We start from the raw sequence: 18,738 nt of genomic DNA on the forward strand, positions 1-18,738 counted from the left end.
ACATAGGATTCCTCAGTTTGCCCAGACTAGTTTAAATGACCTGGAGGAAACTGGAGATTCCATTAAGGAATGTGCCAGATGAGGCACTGCATAGGTAGTGAGGAAGGAGAGGCTTCTGTGTAAAAAGGATGCCATTCCACCAGCGTGACATCAGACACAGAGTAGATGAGTGAGAACTATACTCGTGACAGGAACTAGAGAACTATTCGATTCATCCTGTATAACCGAGGATTCCCAAATTAATATCCATTGTGGAAGGTAGAAGGGTGGAACTGGGAAACAATATTTCAGAATATGCTCTTGAAAAAAATCTATTTAAGATATATATAATATATATATTTTTGTCTCAGAGTTGCTTGAATCTCTGGAGAAACTAAATTTTTCACGCTTAGCTTTATTATTTTTTTTAAAGCTGAGAAAACTCGTTCATGGGAGCTATATGATTTGTGCAAATTGGCAGAAGAGCTAAGACTAAAGTCCAAGTATTGTGCCAAGACTTTTTGAAACTAAGGACCTACCGGAATAATCCAGTCAATCAATAGCAGGTTTTCTAGATAGGTATTTGAATATTGTAGATAGGTGGCAAATATATATTTTATCAGTTGAATCATAATGGAAATATTTTTATTTTGTCAGTTCTTGGAGACCTCATAGAACATTGGGTGGTTAAAGTTGTCAAGATTGTAGTTGCTAGCTCTCCCATTTCTAGTCCTTTTGTGTATTTCTCCTCTGGTGCTACTTAAACACATCTATTTCTCCATAATTTATCTTTGATTAATTCATCAATTTACATCCCCATAGAAGTGAAATTCCATGACTTCAATATAAAGACTCTAATACCTATGTACTCAGTTCTGAGAACTTTATTTGAAACGGAAGTCTGTATTTCCAAGGGTCCTTATAAGTATCCATTTAGAGTTATTTGTCATGTAAAACTTTAGTCCAAAATGAAATGTTTTCTTCACCTTATCACTGCCTCCCTACTAAAGGCAGACTACCACATTAGAAAGGCTGGATTCATTTTCCACTTCTCCTTTCTTACTTCTCTCATGGGCATAGCCATTAAACATTATCTATTCTGCCTCGGAGCTGTCTCTTGAATTTCTCTGGTCATCCCCTAAAAAACCCTCACTTTCTCATCTATTATCTTCCCACAATTTCCCATTAGTCACAGAATTCTTGCTCATTCCAAAGATTTTTGCAATCTCGCCTCCATCCTGTTCTCCAGTCTCAGTAATAACCACTTTCCCCACAAACTCCCTACTCTGCTTCCTAACTATACCTCTATCTCAGTAACATGCTTTTACACATGCCTTTATTTTTCCCTAGAATGTTCTCTATACCCAGATTTCCCAGACTTTCTTGAAAATAAGAATCAAGTGAAGTGCTTGTTAATGAATACAGCTGCCTATACTCCTCCCTGAGTCTAATTTAGGGGGTCTGGAATGGTACTGGGAAGCTGATTTTTTTTTTCTGGTACAAGGGATAGAACTCAGTACCTTGCACTTGCAAGGCAGCCACAGTGCAACTGAGCTAAATCCTCGGCCCTGTATTTTTAACAAACACTCTCACACTTATTCTTATCAGTTAAGTTTAGGAAAGACTTTTGTCTCTTACTCCGCCTTCCGATGTAATTCTCTTGCTCCTTCATCTGGGAAGGCTTTTTCAGAAGGCACAGGCAAAATTCAGGCCTCCAGGATAGCGGATCTCTGCTCTAGTAGCACGTACTACTTTTCTTTTTACCACTAGCCAGGTTGTATTATAATTTACCTGCTTCGCTCCTCAATTTTTTCCCCAGTGGCTTTTATTAGCTACAAAATAAAATCTGCCCTAAGGTCAATTCAGCAATAGAAACCTACTAGATAGCAGATATTATTCTATGTCTGTTACAGAATTAAATAACACAGTTCCTGGCTTCAAGGAGCTCACTTAGGCTAAAAGGGATTGTTTTGGTTAGCATTTAAAATCTTTCAAATCTTGGCCCAACCTGCTCTTTTCTTACTCACTATCTCTCAAAGGCCTCTTTATACTCTGTTCCCCACAGCTTCAGGCCCTTTCAACCTGCTGTTTCTGCTACCTGGAAGGCTCTTCTCTTTCCTACTTCAACTCATCCATTTCTTCTTTTCCTCTGGTTGTCACCTCAAGCATCTTTTGCTAAAGAAATTCTTTATTTCCTCCACTCCTGCTCTTAGTACTTTCGCTTTGTATCTTTTTCAAAGCATTTGTCTCAGATTTGATTTTGCTTTTGTTTGTGTGATTATTTAATGTCTGTTCCCTCTCTAAGCTGTTAGCCTAAAGAAGATAGAAACAGTGCTTGTTTTTCCTGTCCATTGTAATATAATTACCCCGAGCCTGTATTTCAGCAAAAAATATTATTAATTCTTTTATTCACTGGGCTTTTGAATTATTGCAGGTTTCAAATTCTGTTCCAGCTGCCTTACCTCTGTGTCTTTGAGCTGTTCCCTCTGCTTTGGAATATCATTTCACCCCTTTATACAAATTGAATTTCTACTTATCCTTGACAGTCAACTTCAGAAGTTACCACTTTTTCAAGGCTTTCCTTTATTCCTCTTAATATAGTGAAATCACTCTTTCTTTTGGACTCTATTTGTTTTATTTGAACCTCCTTATTAAATTTAGTTATCTCCAAATTTTACTACAGTTATTCTTTTTTTTTTTCCTGGTACAGGGGATCAAACTCAGGACCTTGCACTTGCGAGGCAGGCGCGGTGCCACTGAGCTAAATCCCCAGCCTATTACAGTTATTCTTATGCACATCTTCTCCCTTACTAGGCTATATGTTCATACCCTGATAATTGAGCTGATCTTTTATTCATTGTTGAATTTTTTTAACGTATCATAAGAAATATTTGCTATAACTCTATGAAATCAGTAACTGATATTTAGATTTTTGCTCTATACCTGAAGTATCATTTCCCCCACGTTTTAGAATGAAAAAGTGATCTCAATGTAACCATCTGGAAGAGTAATATGGCTATACACTGGAGAAATATGAACACAGGAGAGATACACAAGAATTCTCAGAACAGCACTATTTCTTATAGCACAAACTCAAAATCGGCCAAATGCTCACCAATAACAAAAAAGATAAACAAATCATAGAATAGTCAAACTGTCATCTTTAACCAGTTACAACTGCACATAAGAACATTGATGAAACTTAAAAATGTAGTACTGTATAGAAAACCAAACCCAAAGAATGCACTGTATGTAATTCAGTTATATAAAGTTCAAAAAGGCATTGCTAAATTGTTTAGGGATCAGTGAGTGGTGGTGTGCCTATAAGGAACTCCAGGAAAAGAGCTAGTGTGCAACAGAGAAAGGTGAGTAGCTGGAATGATACCCGTGGCGGTGAGGAAGGGACTTTCGGTCAAGAAGGCATGCATGGTGTGGTAGGGAGACTTCTGTGATGTCGGCAGTGCCCTGTTTCGAGATTGAGATTGTAGTTATGTTGATATTCTCTGTACAACTCTTCAGTAACTTGTCCTGCAGTCATGGAATATGGCATCTTTAACTCGTTTCAGGAAGATATCTAGAAGAAGAATAGCTAGGTCAAATGGAATTTCTATTTTTAGTTTTTTGAGGAATCTCCATACTGATTTCCCCATGGTTGTACCAATTTACACTCTCACCAACAATGAGGAAGCCTCCCCTCCTTGCCACTGCAGCCTCACTAGCATTTGCTATTGGTTGATTTCTTACCTGCAGCCATTCTTTCTGGAGTGAGTATTGTTTTAATTTGTCTTTCTCAAATGGCCAGTGATGTTGAACATTTTTTCACGTATTTGTTGACCATTTGTACTTCTTCATCTGAGAAACATTTATTCATTTCAAGTGCCCATGTTTTGATTGATTCTTTAAATTTGGGGGAGGGTCTAATTTTTTTGAGTTCTTTATATAATATAGGTATTAGTCCTCTGTCCGAGGAGTAGCTAGGAACTTTTTTCCCCATTCTGCCATAGTTCTTACTACTTTCTGAGACTGTTATTGAAATTTTCTTTCACCAGTGTTTTACAAGGTGTGATCAAAAGTTTAATAAATGCTGCTGATGAGGGCCATCCAATGGAAAGGATCATAATAATATTATGATGTGTCCTTAAATTAAAGAGCAAAATAAAAGATAGTTAATAGGATACAGGAAGATAGATCTTTTGCAAAAGAAAAGAGGACCAAGAAATGGAGGGAGAAAGAAGGAGGGAAGGTCAAGTGTATGAAGAAAGAATTAAGATATGTTATACACCTGTACCAATTCCCCATGATGAATGTAATCATTATGTACTACAAACATGTACTAATAAAAATAAAAATTAAAACCACTGAAGTGTGTCCTCATCTTATTCAACAAATCTAGCACCATGTGACTTCTGCCTCCTCCCCAAAGTCAAAATGATCATTAAAGGTAATCGTTTTGAATCAATTCAGGACATTGAGGCAACAAGAACAGCATAACTAAAGATACTCATGAAAGAGGACTTCTGGAGTTGCTTCAGAAAGTGGTAAAAACTATGGGATAAGTGTGTTTGAAGCAAAGAGGAGTATTTTGAGGAAGTTTAATGGCAGTGTGTCTTTTACTATAATAAAATCTTCTAAAAATTCTATTTACTGTATTTTTCAATCATACCTTCTAGATCTGTAATCATGAATATAAATGCCTATTGCTCAGGTCCTAAAGTTTTGGGGTGTTTTGTTGCACAACATCAAATCAATAGCTGAATAATAAAACAAACGAATAGTGTAATATTCCAAAATTTATGTGACTAAAATTATTTTTCCCTTCTGAATATCAGTTTATCTCATATATCATGTTCAAAATCAGTTCCTGAACATTCTAAATTCAAACTTTAATAAAACAGTCCACACTCTTGATTACTTACTATGTGCCAAGTACTTACATGGTTTATTCCATTTAATCTTCAAAATAACACTCTAAAATAAATGTTGTTTTCCTAATGTTATAGACTGGTTGATAAAAATGACTTAACTCCTGCCTCCTTCTCTTCAGCATCTAAAACTATTCTATTCCTTATGTCCTCACACTGGCCTCTGAGTCATTGGACCTACCAGATATTTTTCTGCCCTGCCTCACAGACCCATTCCTTTAGTCTGGAAGGCATTCTCTTTTCCCTAAATGTCCTTGGTTATCTCCACCTCATCTTTCGGCTCTCTACAGAGGCTCTTAGGATCTGCCCTAGTTTGAATCAGGTTCTTTTTTATATGTACTGGTTTCCTATTGGTCTAACAAATTGCACAAATGTAGTGACTTAATGCAAATTAAATTATTTTAAAGTTCTAGAAGTCAGAAATTCTAAAATTCTAAATTCTATGGACAGGGCTGCGATCTTTCTGAAGGTTCTACGGGTAAACCCAATTCCTTGTCTTTACCAGCTTCTAAATGATTTCTATATTCCTTGGTTCATGATCCTGTCTTTTGTCTTCAAGGTTAGCATAGTGGTACCCTCAAACTTCTCTCTCTTCCTCCCAAGTCCCTACCATCTCTCCGGCCACATCTCCTTCTTTGGTCCAACCCTTCTGCTTTCCTCTTCTAAGGACATTTATGATCACATTGGGCCTACCTGCATATATGAGGATAGTCTCCCCATTTCAAGAGCCTTAACTGATTCACACCCACAAAGTCTTTTGCATGAAAGGTAAAATAGTTACAGGCTTCAGAAATTAGGAGGTGGATAATTTGCGGGGCAATTGTTTTAATTATTCCTATGATTTCTCATATTTCCATATGTTTCTTTATAATATTTGTCACAATTTCCAAGTTTATATTTCCGTGATTATTGATTAATGTAGGTTGCTCTTTGTCACTTTGTCATAAGACAAAGACTACGTCTTATTTGTTATATCACTGACTCATGACTCATCACTTAGTGCTTGCCTTATAGTAAGGCCTCAAAAAATATCTGTCCAATGAAAAAATGAATGACTAAGTCAGTGTTGACCTATAGCTGTCCCCAAAGCCATTACAATGTTAATCCAGATTAATAAAAATATAATCTTCAGAACAAGGAATATGAATATAGTAGTTTATTTTCCCTTGCTTGACTGACAAAAAATGCCCAGTATAGTTTGTTTGGGGAATCATGGATATTTTACTATTGTTTCTTTAAAGGCCACACTGCAGCCACATGATGAGTCGGTAGTATAACATTAACATTCCACCTGTAAGCTGTGACAAGAACTACGCATATATCACTAGATGATGTAACCACTCATCTTAAAGAATACCATTGCTTCCCCTGTCTGAATATAATGTCAAAAGTCCCTTTCAAGTACAAATGTATATATTTTATTCTGATCCCCTTGACCACTAACATTAGTCACTCTATATATTTGTTAATTATTTTATCCAGAAAGACTATTTCTAGCGATGGTAAGGGCCCAGGACCCTGTTGAACAAAAACATTCTGTTAGCCTTCAAACAATGGCTGCTATCCTTAGATTTAAGACAGAGAGATGACAGAACCACCATGACCTGAAGAAATCACTCTCCTGGGATGACATTTCCAGATTCTCCTCACTTTAAAATCAAATATAAAAACCTTGCCTTTCACACTGATAGCACATTCCTCTCTTGGAATCTGCCCGTTCCTCTCTTGCAGTGTATCAAGACTTCCTATATTCCTTGACTAGTGGTAAATTTCTTTTTAAATTTACTATCCAAGGTGCCAGCCTCTCACATGCCACCCTTGCATGGCAGTTTGCTTGGATCTGGGTAGATACTTTAAGCGTGAAGCATGCAAACTGGGACACGTTGAAATGAAAGCAAAAAAGTGGTAAAGGAACTAAAAATAGTGTTGTGTAAAATTTAAGAGAGTGTATTTTATTTTTGATTCATTCGATTGACTGTTTGATTGCATATTAGGGATTGAACCCTGGATCTTCACAATAAGTGACATCCCTGGTTCCTTTTTAATTTTTTTATTTTGGGACAGTCTTGCTAAATTGTCCAGGTTAGGCTTGAACTTGTGATCCTCTTCCCTCAGCCTCCTAGAGTAAAAGGTGTGTACCAACATACCTGGCCCAAGAGTGTTTATATTGTTCAGCCTTTAGAGCTTAGTCAGTAGGGATGAGGAAGGGTGTGATGCAGAGAAAAAGCTATCATCGTACCACCATGCTCATCATTGTCATGGACACAGCTTTGTGTGTGTGTGTGTGTGTGTGTGTGTGTGCATATATTTGTGTGTGCATACATGCTGTGTGTGTGTTGAAAAGTATCATCTTTTTAAGCAGTCATTTTCCCCAGCAGGTAAGTTTGTAACATTTCTCAGGTAATTATTCTTTAGAGATATAATTTTAGTAGTCTTGATTAAACATACATAAAATTATTTTGAAATGACAGCTTAAATTGCATTTTGGCACAACTTAATATTCAAGCATAATTAATCTAACTATAGATATTTTTTGGATGATGCACTAACAGCTACTATTAAACTACTATTGAGTTTACTCCTTGAAATTCTCACCAATGAAAAGGAATAAAGTATTAAAACATATGAACTATTCCTAGAGAACATTTTCATAGGAGAAATGTTTACTGCCCTCCCTAATGCTGAGTATAATATCTGTTGCAAGATTTTTCCTTTGCCCCAAGTAAGATAGACCAGAGATTTTGTGAGAACTTTTGCCTACTGGTCTCAAAGTTTTCTTTGCTTTTTTATGGTACCGGGGATCAAACTTGGGACCTTGCGGTTGCGAGGCAGGCAGCGGAAACCTGGTCTCAAAGTTTGAATGATCAGAACTGTAGCTAGGTGTATCTTCTGTCTCATTGTCAGAATGATGACAGATTGTTGGATCTAGGAAATTTCAAATATGTTTATGTACTGTGCCATAATTTGGATATTTTATCATCTGTTGTATTCATTTATCCATTCAAAAATATTGATAGAGTGCCTACAATACGCCAGGCTCTGCTCCGGGAACTGAGAACACACTGGTGAGCAAAACAAAGAACAATTTCTGCTTTTATGGGTAGTGTCCTACGTGAGAACAGGACAGAAAAAGGAAAAGAAAACCAGCATAAAATAGAAGGTGGAAAGCACTATGAAGAAAAATAACTCCGGAAAGGAGATGGCAGTTTTGTAGGTATTAGGGTGCGAGAGGGTAAGGTTGTGATTTTAAATATGGTGGGATAAGGAGATTAAGTAAAGATCTACAAAAGGTGACAGCATGAATGAAACGGATGTCTACAGGCCGGTTTCTAGGCAGAGAAGCACGCTGGGCAAAGACTACCTTGAGAGTGTACCTGGTGTATTCCAGCCACAGTGAGGAGGTCACAGTGGCTAGCAGGGAGTGGATGGGGAGTGAACAGGAAGGTATCCCTGAACTGAGGTGGGGGTAGGAATTACTTCATGTGGAGGTAGAGGACACTTGTGAAGCCCATGGTTTTAACAAGAGTGAAATGGGAAGTCATCAGAATATTTTGATCTGGACCCACTCTAGCTGCTATGTAGGGAGACTGTGGCAAGGTAAAGACATTTATATGAAGTTCATTTAAAAGTCTACTGGGATAATCTAGTAAGAGGTGACTGTGGCTCAAGGCATGGTGTTAACAGTTTAGAAATGGTAACAAGCAGTAGTCAGCTTTCTGTATCAGTCATAGCCCCGGAATTTGATGATGGATTGGAAGTGGGTCATGGAAGTTTTTGGTTTGAGTAAAAGGAAGCCAGAAGCTATCAACTGAGAAAGACAGGAACAGGACTGGGAGAAGTTGTGTGTTTCTTGATTAGGTATAAATCTCATGTGATTATACTCAAGTATAATGAAATTCTAGTGGTAATGGAAGGTATAAAACTCAGCTTTGAGTAGGTTGTACAGTAAGAGTGACATTGAGGTAGGGACTACATCTCATTTTAAATCCATTAAATGGTTGGTGTAGGAAACATTTCACAGTCTGCTGTGATAAACTTTAGATTTTTAAACTTCTTTCTGATCAGGGATGAACATGGATAAAGAGCAACACAGGGAAAACTCAGCCAAAGGCACTATATATTTTCATTATGAGTTAGGGCAATCCAATTTTTATTTTTGCAAAATTATTACTTTTATAATTTCTACTTTTGTCCTCATTATTGTAATTGAGTATTACAGACCATCAGTATTCGGTTCTAAGAAACAAAAGAACTGCTGATGGAAAGAATGTGTACATGCTTGTTGAGCTGGTTAATAAATATGTATTTGATGTTTATTCTGCAGTATGTTTAAAGGGTAATTCTTCTTGTGTTGCTTTAGTGAGCTCATTTGGCGTTCTAAAAATGGATGCAATTTCAAGGGGTGGCCAAAATGTATCAATTAGCCTGACGTCCAGGTCTTTTTAACAGATCTATAAATTTCCAATTTCCTTTGCCATCTTAACCATGGTAAATCATCCAGAACAAGATCATTCTTTTTGAACAACAGCCTCCTTATTAGCTGAGATCAATTGAGATTAGAAAATGAAAAATACACTAGACACTGAGAACTCTTTATGAAACCACATTTATAGGATGAGCATTGAATGAAGATTAATGTATTATTTTCAGCTTTTAAATCATTGATTTAAAAATTTATTTTCTACACCCCACCGATGGATTAAACACTAATATATATTTGGATGGTTTACTTGCTTGCAAGTATTATCTTTTCCCCATTGAATTTATATATTAATGGAAGGGAATGATTTTTAATTTAAATGTATCTTGCTTTGGATATGATATGTGCTGCTGAAAGTAGTACATAATAAATTAGGTAATTATTTTTTTCATTGAATTATAAATTAATGACTAGATTTTTTATTTTAATTTACAAATAATTTTTATTTTTTCTTTAGCTAAAGTATGGGATCCTTAGCACATGGTGCAGACCCTACATGATCTGGACTTTACCTACATCTGAAGATGGTCTCACTGTATTGTCCTATCTCCAAGCCCCAGTGGCATTGTCTCTCTTTCAATCCCTACTACTACAGACTCGATATTTGCACATACTGATTTTATCTTAATTTTCTAATATTCTCCATTTTTTCCATGTAGCACATTTAATACATTACTTCATTAATTATTTGTCTTCTCTTAATTAGAAAGTAGGCTACAAAAATCCATGGGGTTTTGTCTACCTATTTACTACTGAATTTCAGCATTTAGAGCTGCATTGGCTATATATAATGCATTCAGAAAACATGCCTGAATAATGAAATGAATGAATGAAAGAAGAAGGAAATGAGTGATTTCTTATGTTAGAACACTAGTTTCCCTTCTGCAAATTTAAGTAACTTCTATTCTTCATTCGGACTTCCATTTAAATGGCACTTTTTCAGGCCACTCTTTGACCTCAAGACAAGATCAAGTTCCTTTATTACTTATTCTCATAGTTACCATACTTTTCCATAGAACTTATTAGAAGTTTAGCCTATAAAGTCTATTATTTGTGAGATAATTTATTTAACTTCTGGCCTCTTCCTTAAGGTTTAAGATCTGTTGGAACAGAAAAGGTACTTTTTATCTTGTTCTTAATTATATCCTCCAACATGAGTTACTAGCACAATGCCTGCAACATATAGATACTTGGCAAGTATATGATATGAAAATATGGATAGGTACACACCTCCTTGCTGTAACTTTCAGTCCTTTTCCATTCGTTCATTATTCTTTCAATAAAAAGTATAGTTAGTGAAGCATGAAGCAATGTTTTAGTATCCTATTTAAATGTACCCTGCCATGAATTCAGTAATGCTTGTAGGATCTCTTACATATAGTAAACTCATAACAAACTTTTTCCCCAAAATTTTTATTTTTATTTTTTGAGTACCAGGATCGAACTTGGGTCTTTGTGTCTGCGACAGGCGACACGTGGCGGACCCACTGAGCTAAATCCCAGCCCCCCAAAATTTTCAATTAAAAACATATTAATTAACTTATCCTCTGGACCAACTCAGGGGGAAAGAAGGTCACATAAATAGTGAAAAGATCACAGGTTTTAAAATCTTTCACCTTTACTGCCTGTTTGAATGTGGTCAAGTAACCAAATGAACCTAAGTATTTTCTCTACCAGATAGAAATAGCAATGCCTATTTTGCAGGATTTATGTAGAGATTATTGATAATGCAGCGTAGCATGCTGGCCACACAGCAGTTCAAAAGATGTTACTATTCCCTGGAAAGAAAGCGAGTTCCTGAAGAGAGACTATGCTTGCATCCTGATTACTTTTTACATAGAAAACACTCAGTGAAGGTTGGGTCAACAGACCAGCAATGGGACCATAGCAGGATATTTGCTACTTCTTAACTCCAAAGGGCTTAAAAATCTAATCAAGAAAACAAGTTCCAAAACATGTTCATGACATTTTTAGATATAAAAAAATATAATACTTGTTATAGTTTATGATCATCCCAAATTACAGCAAAATATGGATTAGGTATAAGAAAATAATAAGAGGTGGCTGGCTGGGGTTACACAGAAAATATGAGAGAGACAGAGGGGAGAGAGAGAGAGAGAGAGAGAGAGAGAGAGAGAGAGAGACAGACAGACAGACAGACCGACAGCCAGCCAGCCAGGCAGACTGGTAAGCTTTCTGTGAAAATGTTTAGTTTCCTTGGCAAAATTTGGTGCTCTCTGTACAATGCTAGCTAACATGGATTAATTTGCTGTTCTGTGTTAATATAATGGCAGATAAAATTGTGTTATTGATCTTGGATATTAAGGTGAATTTGTCATAGTAATGGATGCCGTTTTCCCTTTAGCAGAGGTTGGCTAATGATCACAAATAGGTTTTGATAATGTTGAATAATGTTGCTTAAATGAGGCTATATTATGCAGTGTACTATGCTTGTCTTTGAAAACTAGAACACGACAATTCCACATGCTACTTCTTTGTAGTATGCTCAACACAGGTTTCTAGTTGTGGCACATCAGCCACAATCATCACATACTACTGTCCTGTCATTTCATTAAGGTCTTTTGCTTGTAGCTTTAATAGATGGGACAGAGACAATGAGCATGAGTAAAACATTTCTTTTCTCTAGGTCATTCTTTATGTTTCGTTACTTAGATGTTTATGAAAAGCATTTGACAAAGATCTAAACACATAGGATAGCCCCATATAGTTTTTTGGTACAATGGCCACTGCACCAAAAGCTTCACATTCTAGCTATAGAAGTAAATGCAACAACCAAGCACACTCATACGTCCTGACTTTAGCAAAAGAGATGGCCACCATCTTTAATCCACTTGAAGCTCTGTACAGATGATCTAGATGCACTCAGGCCAAGGACATCCGAGCACATATCAACTACCCGGACTGTACAAACGCAGACAAGCTCAGCCAGCCCAGCTGCTCCTGACTTACACACACCACCACGGGGTCAGGCAAATGTCCAGAAGCCATACATACTCACCTATGTAACACGTAGAGGAAAATACCTGAATGTTCTTATTCAGAAGAACAGAGACCTGAATGTGAGAACACCACACACACACACACACACACAGAAAAAAGCATGTTGCATATCCAGGTAGACAAAGCACACTCACACACACACCTTTCAGGCCTGGCACAAGACCCCTGCCTGGCACACTGGTTTTCTTTTCCCTGAGACACTCACAAACCAGTTCTTCATCCCTGGATGGGTCCCCAACGTGGACAAAGCAGCAACTTTAGGGCAATCTTTCAACTTTTCTCTGTTCTCCGCAGCTCCCAGGGGGCCCGGCGGCGCCGGCCGGCCGGGGATCCGGGCCCTCCCCGCCGGGTCGCCGCGGCGAGGGGCGGGGCCGAGCAGGCGGCCAGGAAATGCCCAGGGGTGTGTGTCACCTGCCCCAAGACTTGTTGATTCCCAGGAGCGCCGGCTCTTCGGTGTGGGACCCCGAGTGGACCGGGGGACAGGCGCCCCAGCCCCGGGCCGCTGGCAACCAACTCCACAGCCATGAGCAAGTTAGGCAAGTTCTTCAAAGGGGGCCGCACCTCCAAGGGGCAAGCTGCTCCCAGCGCCCAGGAGGCCCTGGTCCGACTTCGGGAGACCGAGGAGATGCTGGGCAAGAAACAGGAGTACCTGGAGAGTCGGATCCAGAGGGAGCTCGCCCTGGCCAGGAAGCACGGCTCGCAGAACAAGAGAGGTAGGCTGGGGCACCCGCAGTCAGGCGGGGCGCTCGGCCCTCCGCTCCTGCCCTGCCTTGGGGACCACCCGGCCCGCGGTGCCCGGGGCTCCCACAGCGACCCGCTGGGCCTTGTGGCCTTTCTAGGACCTGGTACCGAACCCCGGGTCCAAGTGGCTGGTCACCTGCCGGGTCGGCGAAATGTAAGGGGGCCCCAGAAATCTTGAGCGATATTTTTATGTAGTATTTGGAGCTCAAAATTCATACAAAAATTCCATGATGAACCCCAAATCAAATATTTAAATAAAGACAAGATCAGTATTACTGATTCTTTTTCTCATGTTTCTGGCTTATATATTGTTCTGTGTAGTATTTCTTTGTTTAAAAATACTATTTTTTTTTTTTTTTTATGGTACCGGGCATCGAACTCGGGACCTTACACTTGCGAGGCAGGCACCAGAACCACTGAGCTAAATCCCCAGCCCTAAAATTACTTTTTAAGTGTGATACCTTTCTCATTTTGAGTTTTGAAAGTGTTGCCTTAAAATGTTACTTCTCTGGGTTACTGAGTTTTCTGGCACCCTTTACCATTTTGTTCCTGCTCTCCATCTCCATATCCAGCTCTATTGACTCCAGTATGAAACATCTAGTTTTCTGCTGTATGTTTGTATAGCAAATCACACATTTTAGCTTACATGGGACTCTCCAGTGAAGCAGGTTATAGTATGTTCTGGTTCATTTTTCTCTTCAGCTGTTGAAAACGTTAAGTTACCTGTTATGCAGTTGAGATCTTAAGAAAAAAAAATCAGGGAAGTAAATATTAAATTTTCGACCACTGGCTTTTAACATGCACAGGACTTTGAGTCAGTAATGATCCTTGGTCCACTCCTTGTACCTTGACCTTTTTGTTCTTGCCCAGAGTTAATTGGTTTCATCGGTATACTGCGCTTCCTATGGGAACGGCTCTGAACAGCACCTGTGTCACACATAAAGCCCAGCGATAAGATGAAGTGATTTGTTCGTATCATACTGGGTCCATGGCACACCCGGAAATAGCCTGCTCAAGTCAGCTTCCTTAGTCCTGAGGAAGCCTTGGGAAGGGTTAGCTCACCCTAAACGATACTGCTGTTCTTTAATGTAGGAAAGGGATATTGTCTCCTGGAGTTCATCTTGAAAGCACTGCCTCTTCTAACAACGAAAAGGTCGAGTTTCCCTTTCCTTCCTCTTGCATGTAACTTTTGGCTGATAGCCGGTTTTAGAGCTAAGTAATGGTTTCTATTTTTACTTTATATCAGAAAATATTTTGGGAAGTTATTAAATGGCAGTTTCTAAACAGAGACCATGCCATTATGGCTGAATAAAATGTCATTGGTCATTCTGTGACTCCACCCTTTCCCTTCAGTATGTATTCTGACATTTGCCTAGTGTCTGTCAAGGCATTTTCCCCACCTGACCATCTATTTGAATCTGTATATGTAAGGTGTGATCAAAATATATGGTGAATGTTAATCCTCCCCCATTACTTCTCCTCACTTTGAACACAGTTATGCCATTATTCTTGCAACTTTCTGAAGCAGTTTGGGAAGCCCTCTTCTGGGAGTGTCTTTACCAGGTGTGATCTAAACCACGGTGGAGGGCTGGAGACAGATGTTGAGTGTCATTTAACGGAAAGATAGGCTTATGAAAACATTGCAGTGTGTTCTCATCCACTGTATCTGACACTGTGTGGACTTCTGGCTCTTCCCCAAAGTCACAGTGATCATGAAAGCTAAACATTTAGATTTGATTCAGGACATTCAGGCAGCCATGACAGCACAACTAAAGATATTCACACAAAAAAAGACAGAACTGCTCCAGAAAGTAACCAGAACTATGGAATAAGTGTGTTAGAAGCTAGGGAGAATCTCCCGAGGGGAGGGAGGTTATGGCAATGTGCCTTTTACTGTAACATTTTAAAAAGATTTAAACATTCATCGTACTTTTTGATCATATTTCACAGCTCTGTCTATAGGCTTAAAAAACCTGGAACCTTGAATAATCTTCTTCTGGGAACTGGTAAAAATGTAGATTTGCTTTCATAGAATAATATATAAATACTATGGGTTTTAAGGCTGGGCATGGTGGTGTATGCCTGTAATCACAGTACTCAGGAAGCCGTGGGAGTAGGATCGCTGTGAGTTTGAGGCCAGGCTGGGCTACGTAGTGAGTTCAAGTCCAACCTAAACTATACAGTGAGACTGTCTCAGAAAAAAGAATACTTTGAGTCTTATTAAGTTTTTTCAGAAATATTCTTTTATTGGCAGTGTCCTAAAGTCTACCACAAGGTGAATTTATAAAGACAAAAAATTTAAAGACTATGCTAAGTAATCAGTTAAACTTCCTTAAGTCAGGGTTGTTACGGGTGCAAGTATCAAGAACAAATAACCGATTGGTGATATAAAATTCACTCATTCTTTGTCATTTATCCTTGGGGCTTCACTAATGTCAGCCCAAACCTCCTGCTATCGTGGCCTTGGGAGTAAGTAAGCAGAAGCTGAATAGCTCGAGGTTGTCTGTAATATAAACTATGGAAAGAATGCAGTCACAGCTTTGTGCATTCGAAGCACTGTCAATATCAATCTCTTCCAGATAAACCAGATAAACATATGCACAGTTACTGTACTTAGTCACCAAGAATATTTTCACACACAAAGTAAAATAATGCCCACTATATTCAGTACTAAGCCATCCCCTTGCTACACAAGGCCATTGCTAGAATGGCTATGATTTACATTACAGTGACATAACACATATGCTTTTAAATTAGCATAGTAAATGTTACAAAAGCAATCTCTTTGGTGAAATTATAAGTACTCTAAATATTTGAATGACTGAAATAGTTCAGAGATCCCCTTCCCCATGTATGAACAGGTGAGAAGAATACATTAGATGTATAGAATACATTATAGAATATATTAGAAGAATACTAACCTTGCATTAGGATGGTACCTGAGGCTTGATCTAAAACTAGTGCTGTGTCTGGTTATCAATTTAATGGATTTCTGATTGAGCGCGCCTCATACAGAACACAGCACATACCCCAGAATGTCACTGTCTGTCTCCCTTAGCCTTTCAAGCAAGGTGCATTGGAATACCTGGAAAGACGTAGACTTGGAAATTACTGATCCCATGAAACAGGTTGACAGTTTTCCCCACTTGCTTGTGTCTATTTGGTTAATAATGCATATGCAAAATTTAGTCTGAAACTTGATTGCATTATAATTTGTAGCAAGTTAGTGTAGAAGTTGCTAATTCTTCACATCTTCCTTTTTTTTTTTTTTTTTTTTGGTGCTAGTGGGGATAGAACATAGTACCTTCACACTTAGCTACATCCATAGCCTTCTTTTTTATTTTTTAGTTCGATACATGGTCTCACTAAGTTGCTAAGGTAACCTAGGCTGGACTTGAACTTGCAATCCTCCTGCCTCAGCCCCCTACAGTGCTGGGATTACAGATGTGCTCCACTTTCCCCAGCTTCAGACTTCTGTAGTGGTTACCATCATCATCTATGAAAAAGAATCTAAGTGTGCACAATCACACTGGCTTTGCAATAGCCATGATAGCATATCCAAGGCCCTTTTGATCTAAAAATAGTAGAGTTGGAGCAAAATTTATAATTTAGTTAAGAAATGTAGGAGGCCAGAAATTTAAAAAATTTATTCAGGTTACTATGATATAACTTTATAACTTTATAGCTAGTAGTCTGATTTGTGTAAAAGCAAATTATAATGCATTTATATCAATGTATAATAACACCACTTACATAGTTTTTCTTTTTCTGAGCACTGTCACCTAGAACAGTTCCTGGTCCTGGCTGATCATTAAAATCACCTGCTTGTCTGGGGCCTTCCTTATAGTCTGCTAGCACTGCTTGAAATGGGGCTCAGTCTCTAGGTTTCTGAAAAGTGCTTCTAGCAGATTTGGCCTTGTTCCTGAGCTCTGATCACAGACTCCAATCTGTAGTAATCCTAATAAAGTAGAAAAGCCAGGTCTCTCATTCTCTAAATGCTTGCTGCCCCTTTCTTATCAGTGCACTCATGGGACATGGATATTTGTACGCTTTGCTGGGATGGGCTGAGTAGACCTGAGCTCTTAGTGCTCTAGGCTGGTGGCTTCAGGAGCTGAAGAGTGTCTTTATCTTAGCTCACTGCCAATCTCTCCTGCCACTTTGGTTCAGCAACATGCTTTAAAAGTCACTGTTCTAATTCCTTTCTGAGGTCTCTTTTTTATAATATCCTGATAGATGACCATAGAGATTTTGCTCACATAATTTCCTACTACAATTTTTATAATTAGGTCCAAAGTAACTTGGTGTTGTAGTTAAGAGCCTGGGGTCCAGACCAGTCAGTACTGGGTTTGATTTCTAACCCTGACTGTAACGTAAGCAGCTCTGTGACCTTGCACCAATCACTTGGCCTGTCTAATTCTCAGTTTCCTCCTCTGTTCAATGGCAGGGATACACTTGAGTCCCTCAGAGTTGTGAGGATGAGTGATTATTGTGCGAAGCTCTTAGCACACTGTTCTATAAATGCCGGCCCTTGCTACATAAAAATTGTATTCTTTCAAGGCTGAAATCGGCCTACTTATTGGCCCCAATTTGGTTTTCGGGAGTAGCATGGAGTAAATCTATTCTATCTCCCCTGTGAAGCCTTTCACATATCTGAGGACAGCTACCAGGTCTCCAAATTGCCCTTTCTCCAGCCTGCCCTTTTACACCCCCTGGGTAACCCTTCCTGTGCTAAAGTATGCACCTGGGTCTAGGTCCAGAGTGAGGCAGATGAGTTGCCTAGAACACAAGAGTGGTTCCTTATGCTTCCTGACCTACATACCTCTTTCTCCCCTCACCCTAATCCTGGCCCTGTTTCTTACCTTGTCCAGGGTGGAGCAGGAAGTGCAAACATGCAATTATGTGAAAGGGGGTGGTTGTAGGTCTCAGCCTGCTGGACATTTGGGCTGAGAGAGGAAAGAGCCTGAGACAGAAAGGAAGCAGTTTTGCTTAAGAGCCCTTCTCCATAGACAACTAGGTTCCCAGATTCCCATGAATATCTGGTGTGAGGTCATTTCCTTTGTGTCTCTTGGGGGAAGTGGGGCTCCAAGGTGGGTGCTTTCTACTTGAATAAGCCATCTTGCTTTGAAACCTGGGGTGTCAACTGAGAAGAGTAGGTTTGCTTTCAGAATCATAGTGCAGACTCCGTTTGCATGGAGTGGGGATGTGTGTGCTCTCTTATCTCAGTGCAAGGAACCTCTGTGGACTCTATATTATGGGCTTTACTGTAGTTGTCACAGAGCTGAATTCTTCCACTCTCAGATACTGGGCACTAGAGCCACATCTGTGAAAAGAGAACCTGAGGAGTCAGCTCCTTGACTACCAAGCCAGCAAGGACCAAAATGGCTCAGGTAACTTGAGCAGGGCATGGACTGCAGGGTCTGATGGAAGTCACTTGGGAGATAGCTTAGCTGGCAACCTCCTTCCTCACAGTATCTCAGAATGTGGGTCTCAGATCACCTGCATTCAAATTCCCTTTGGATGCTTATTAAAATGTACATTCACAGGTACCCACGAAATATCCTAATGTAGTAGGTTGAGGGTAAGTTCCAGAAATTT

General features: G+C 39.1%; 2 protein-coding genes across 3 annotated transcripts in view; one reads left to right on the plus strand and one right to left on the minus strand.

The window, feature by feature from the left end:
- Nucleotides 1-12,763, minus strand: part of Zfand1 (zinc finger AN1-type containing 1) — a 37,729-nt gene extending 24,966 nt beyond the window's left edge. The window contains exons 1-2 of one of the 2 annotated variants that reach the window (XM_021255982.2): nt 12,608-12,763; nt 3,365-3,553 (exon numbers count right to left, since the gene is read on the minus strand). In XM_021255982.2, the coding sequence (XP_021111641.1) occupies nt 3,365-3,407 (43 nt within the window). In that variant the 5' untranslated portion in view covers nt 3,408-3,553; nt 12,608-12,763. Of the gene's footprint in view, nt 1-3,364; nt 3,554-12,544; nt 12,562-12,607 lie in introns of those variants that run through there. The other variant, XM_021255983.2, reaches the window with a different exon arrangement.
- Nucleotides 12,764-12,782: 19 nt separating this feature from the next.
- The window catches only part of Chmp4c (charged multivesicular body protein 4C), a 34,066-nt gene continuing 28,110 nt past the window's right edge, over nt 12,783-18,738 (plus strand). Inside the window, exon 1 of the mRNA XM_004841995.3 lies at nt 12,783-13,115. Within this exon, the coding sequence (XP_004842052.1) occupies nt 12,926-13,115 (190 nt within the window). The 5' untranslated portion in view covers nt 12,783-12,925. The remainder of the gene's footprint in view (nt 13,116-18,738) is intronic.

The sequence above is a fragment of the Heterocephalus glaber genome, unplaced genomic scaffold (genome assembly GCF_053883595.1).
Source record: "Heterocephalus glaber isolate CG9 unplaced genomic scaffold, H.glaber_assembly_v1.0 deba00001553, whole genome shotgun sequence".
Taxonomy (NCBI): domain Eukaryota; kingdom Metazoa; phylum Chordata; class Mammalia; order Rodentia; family Bathyergidae; genus Heterocephalus; species Heterocephalus glaber.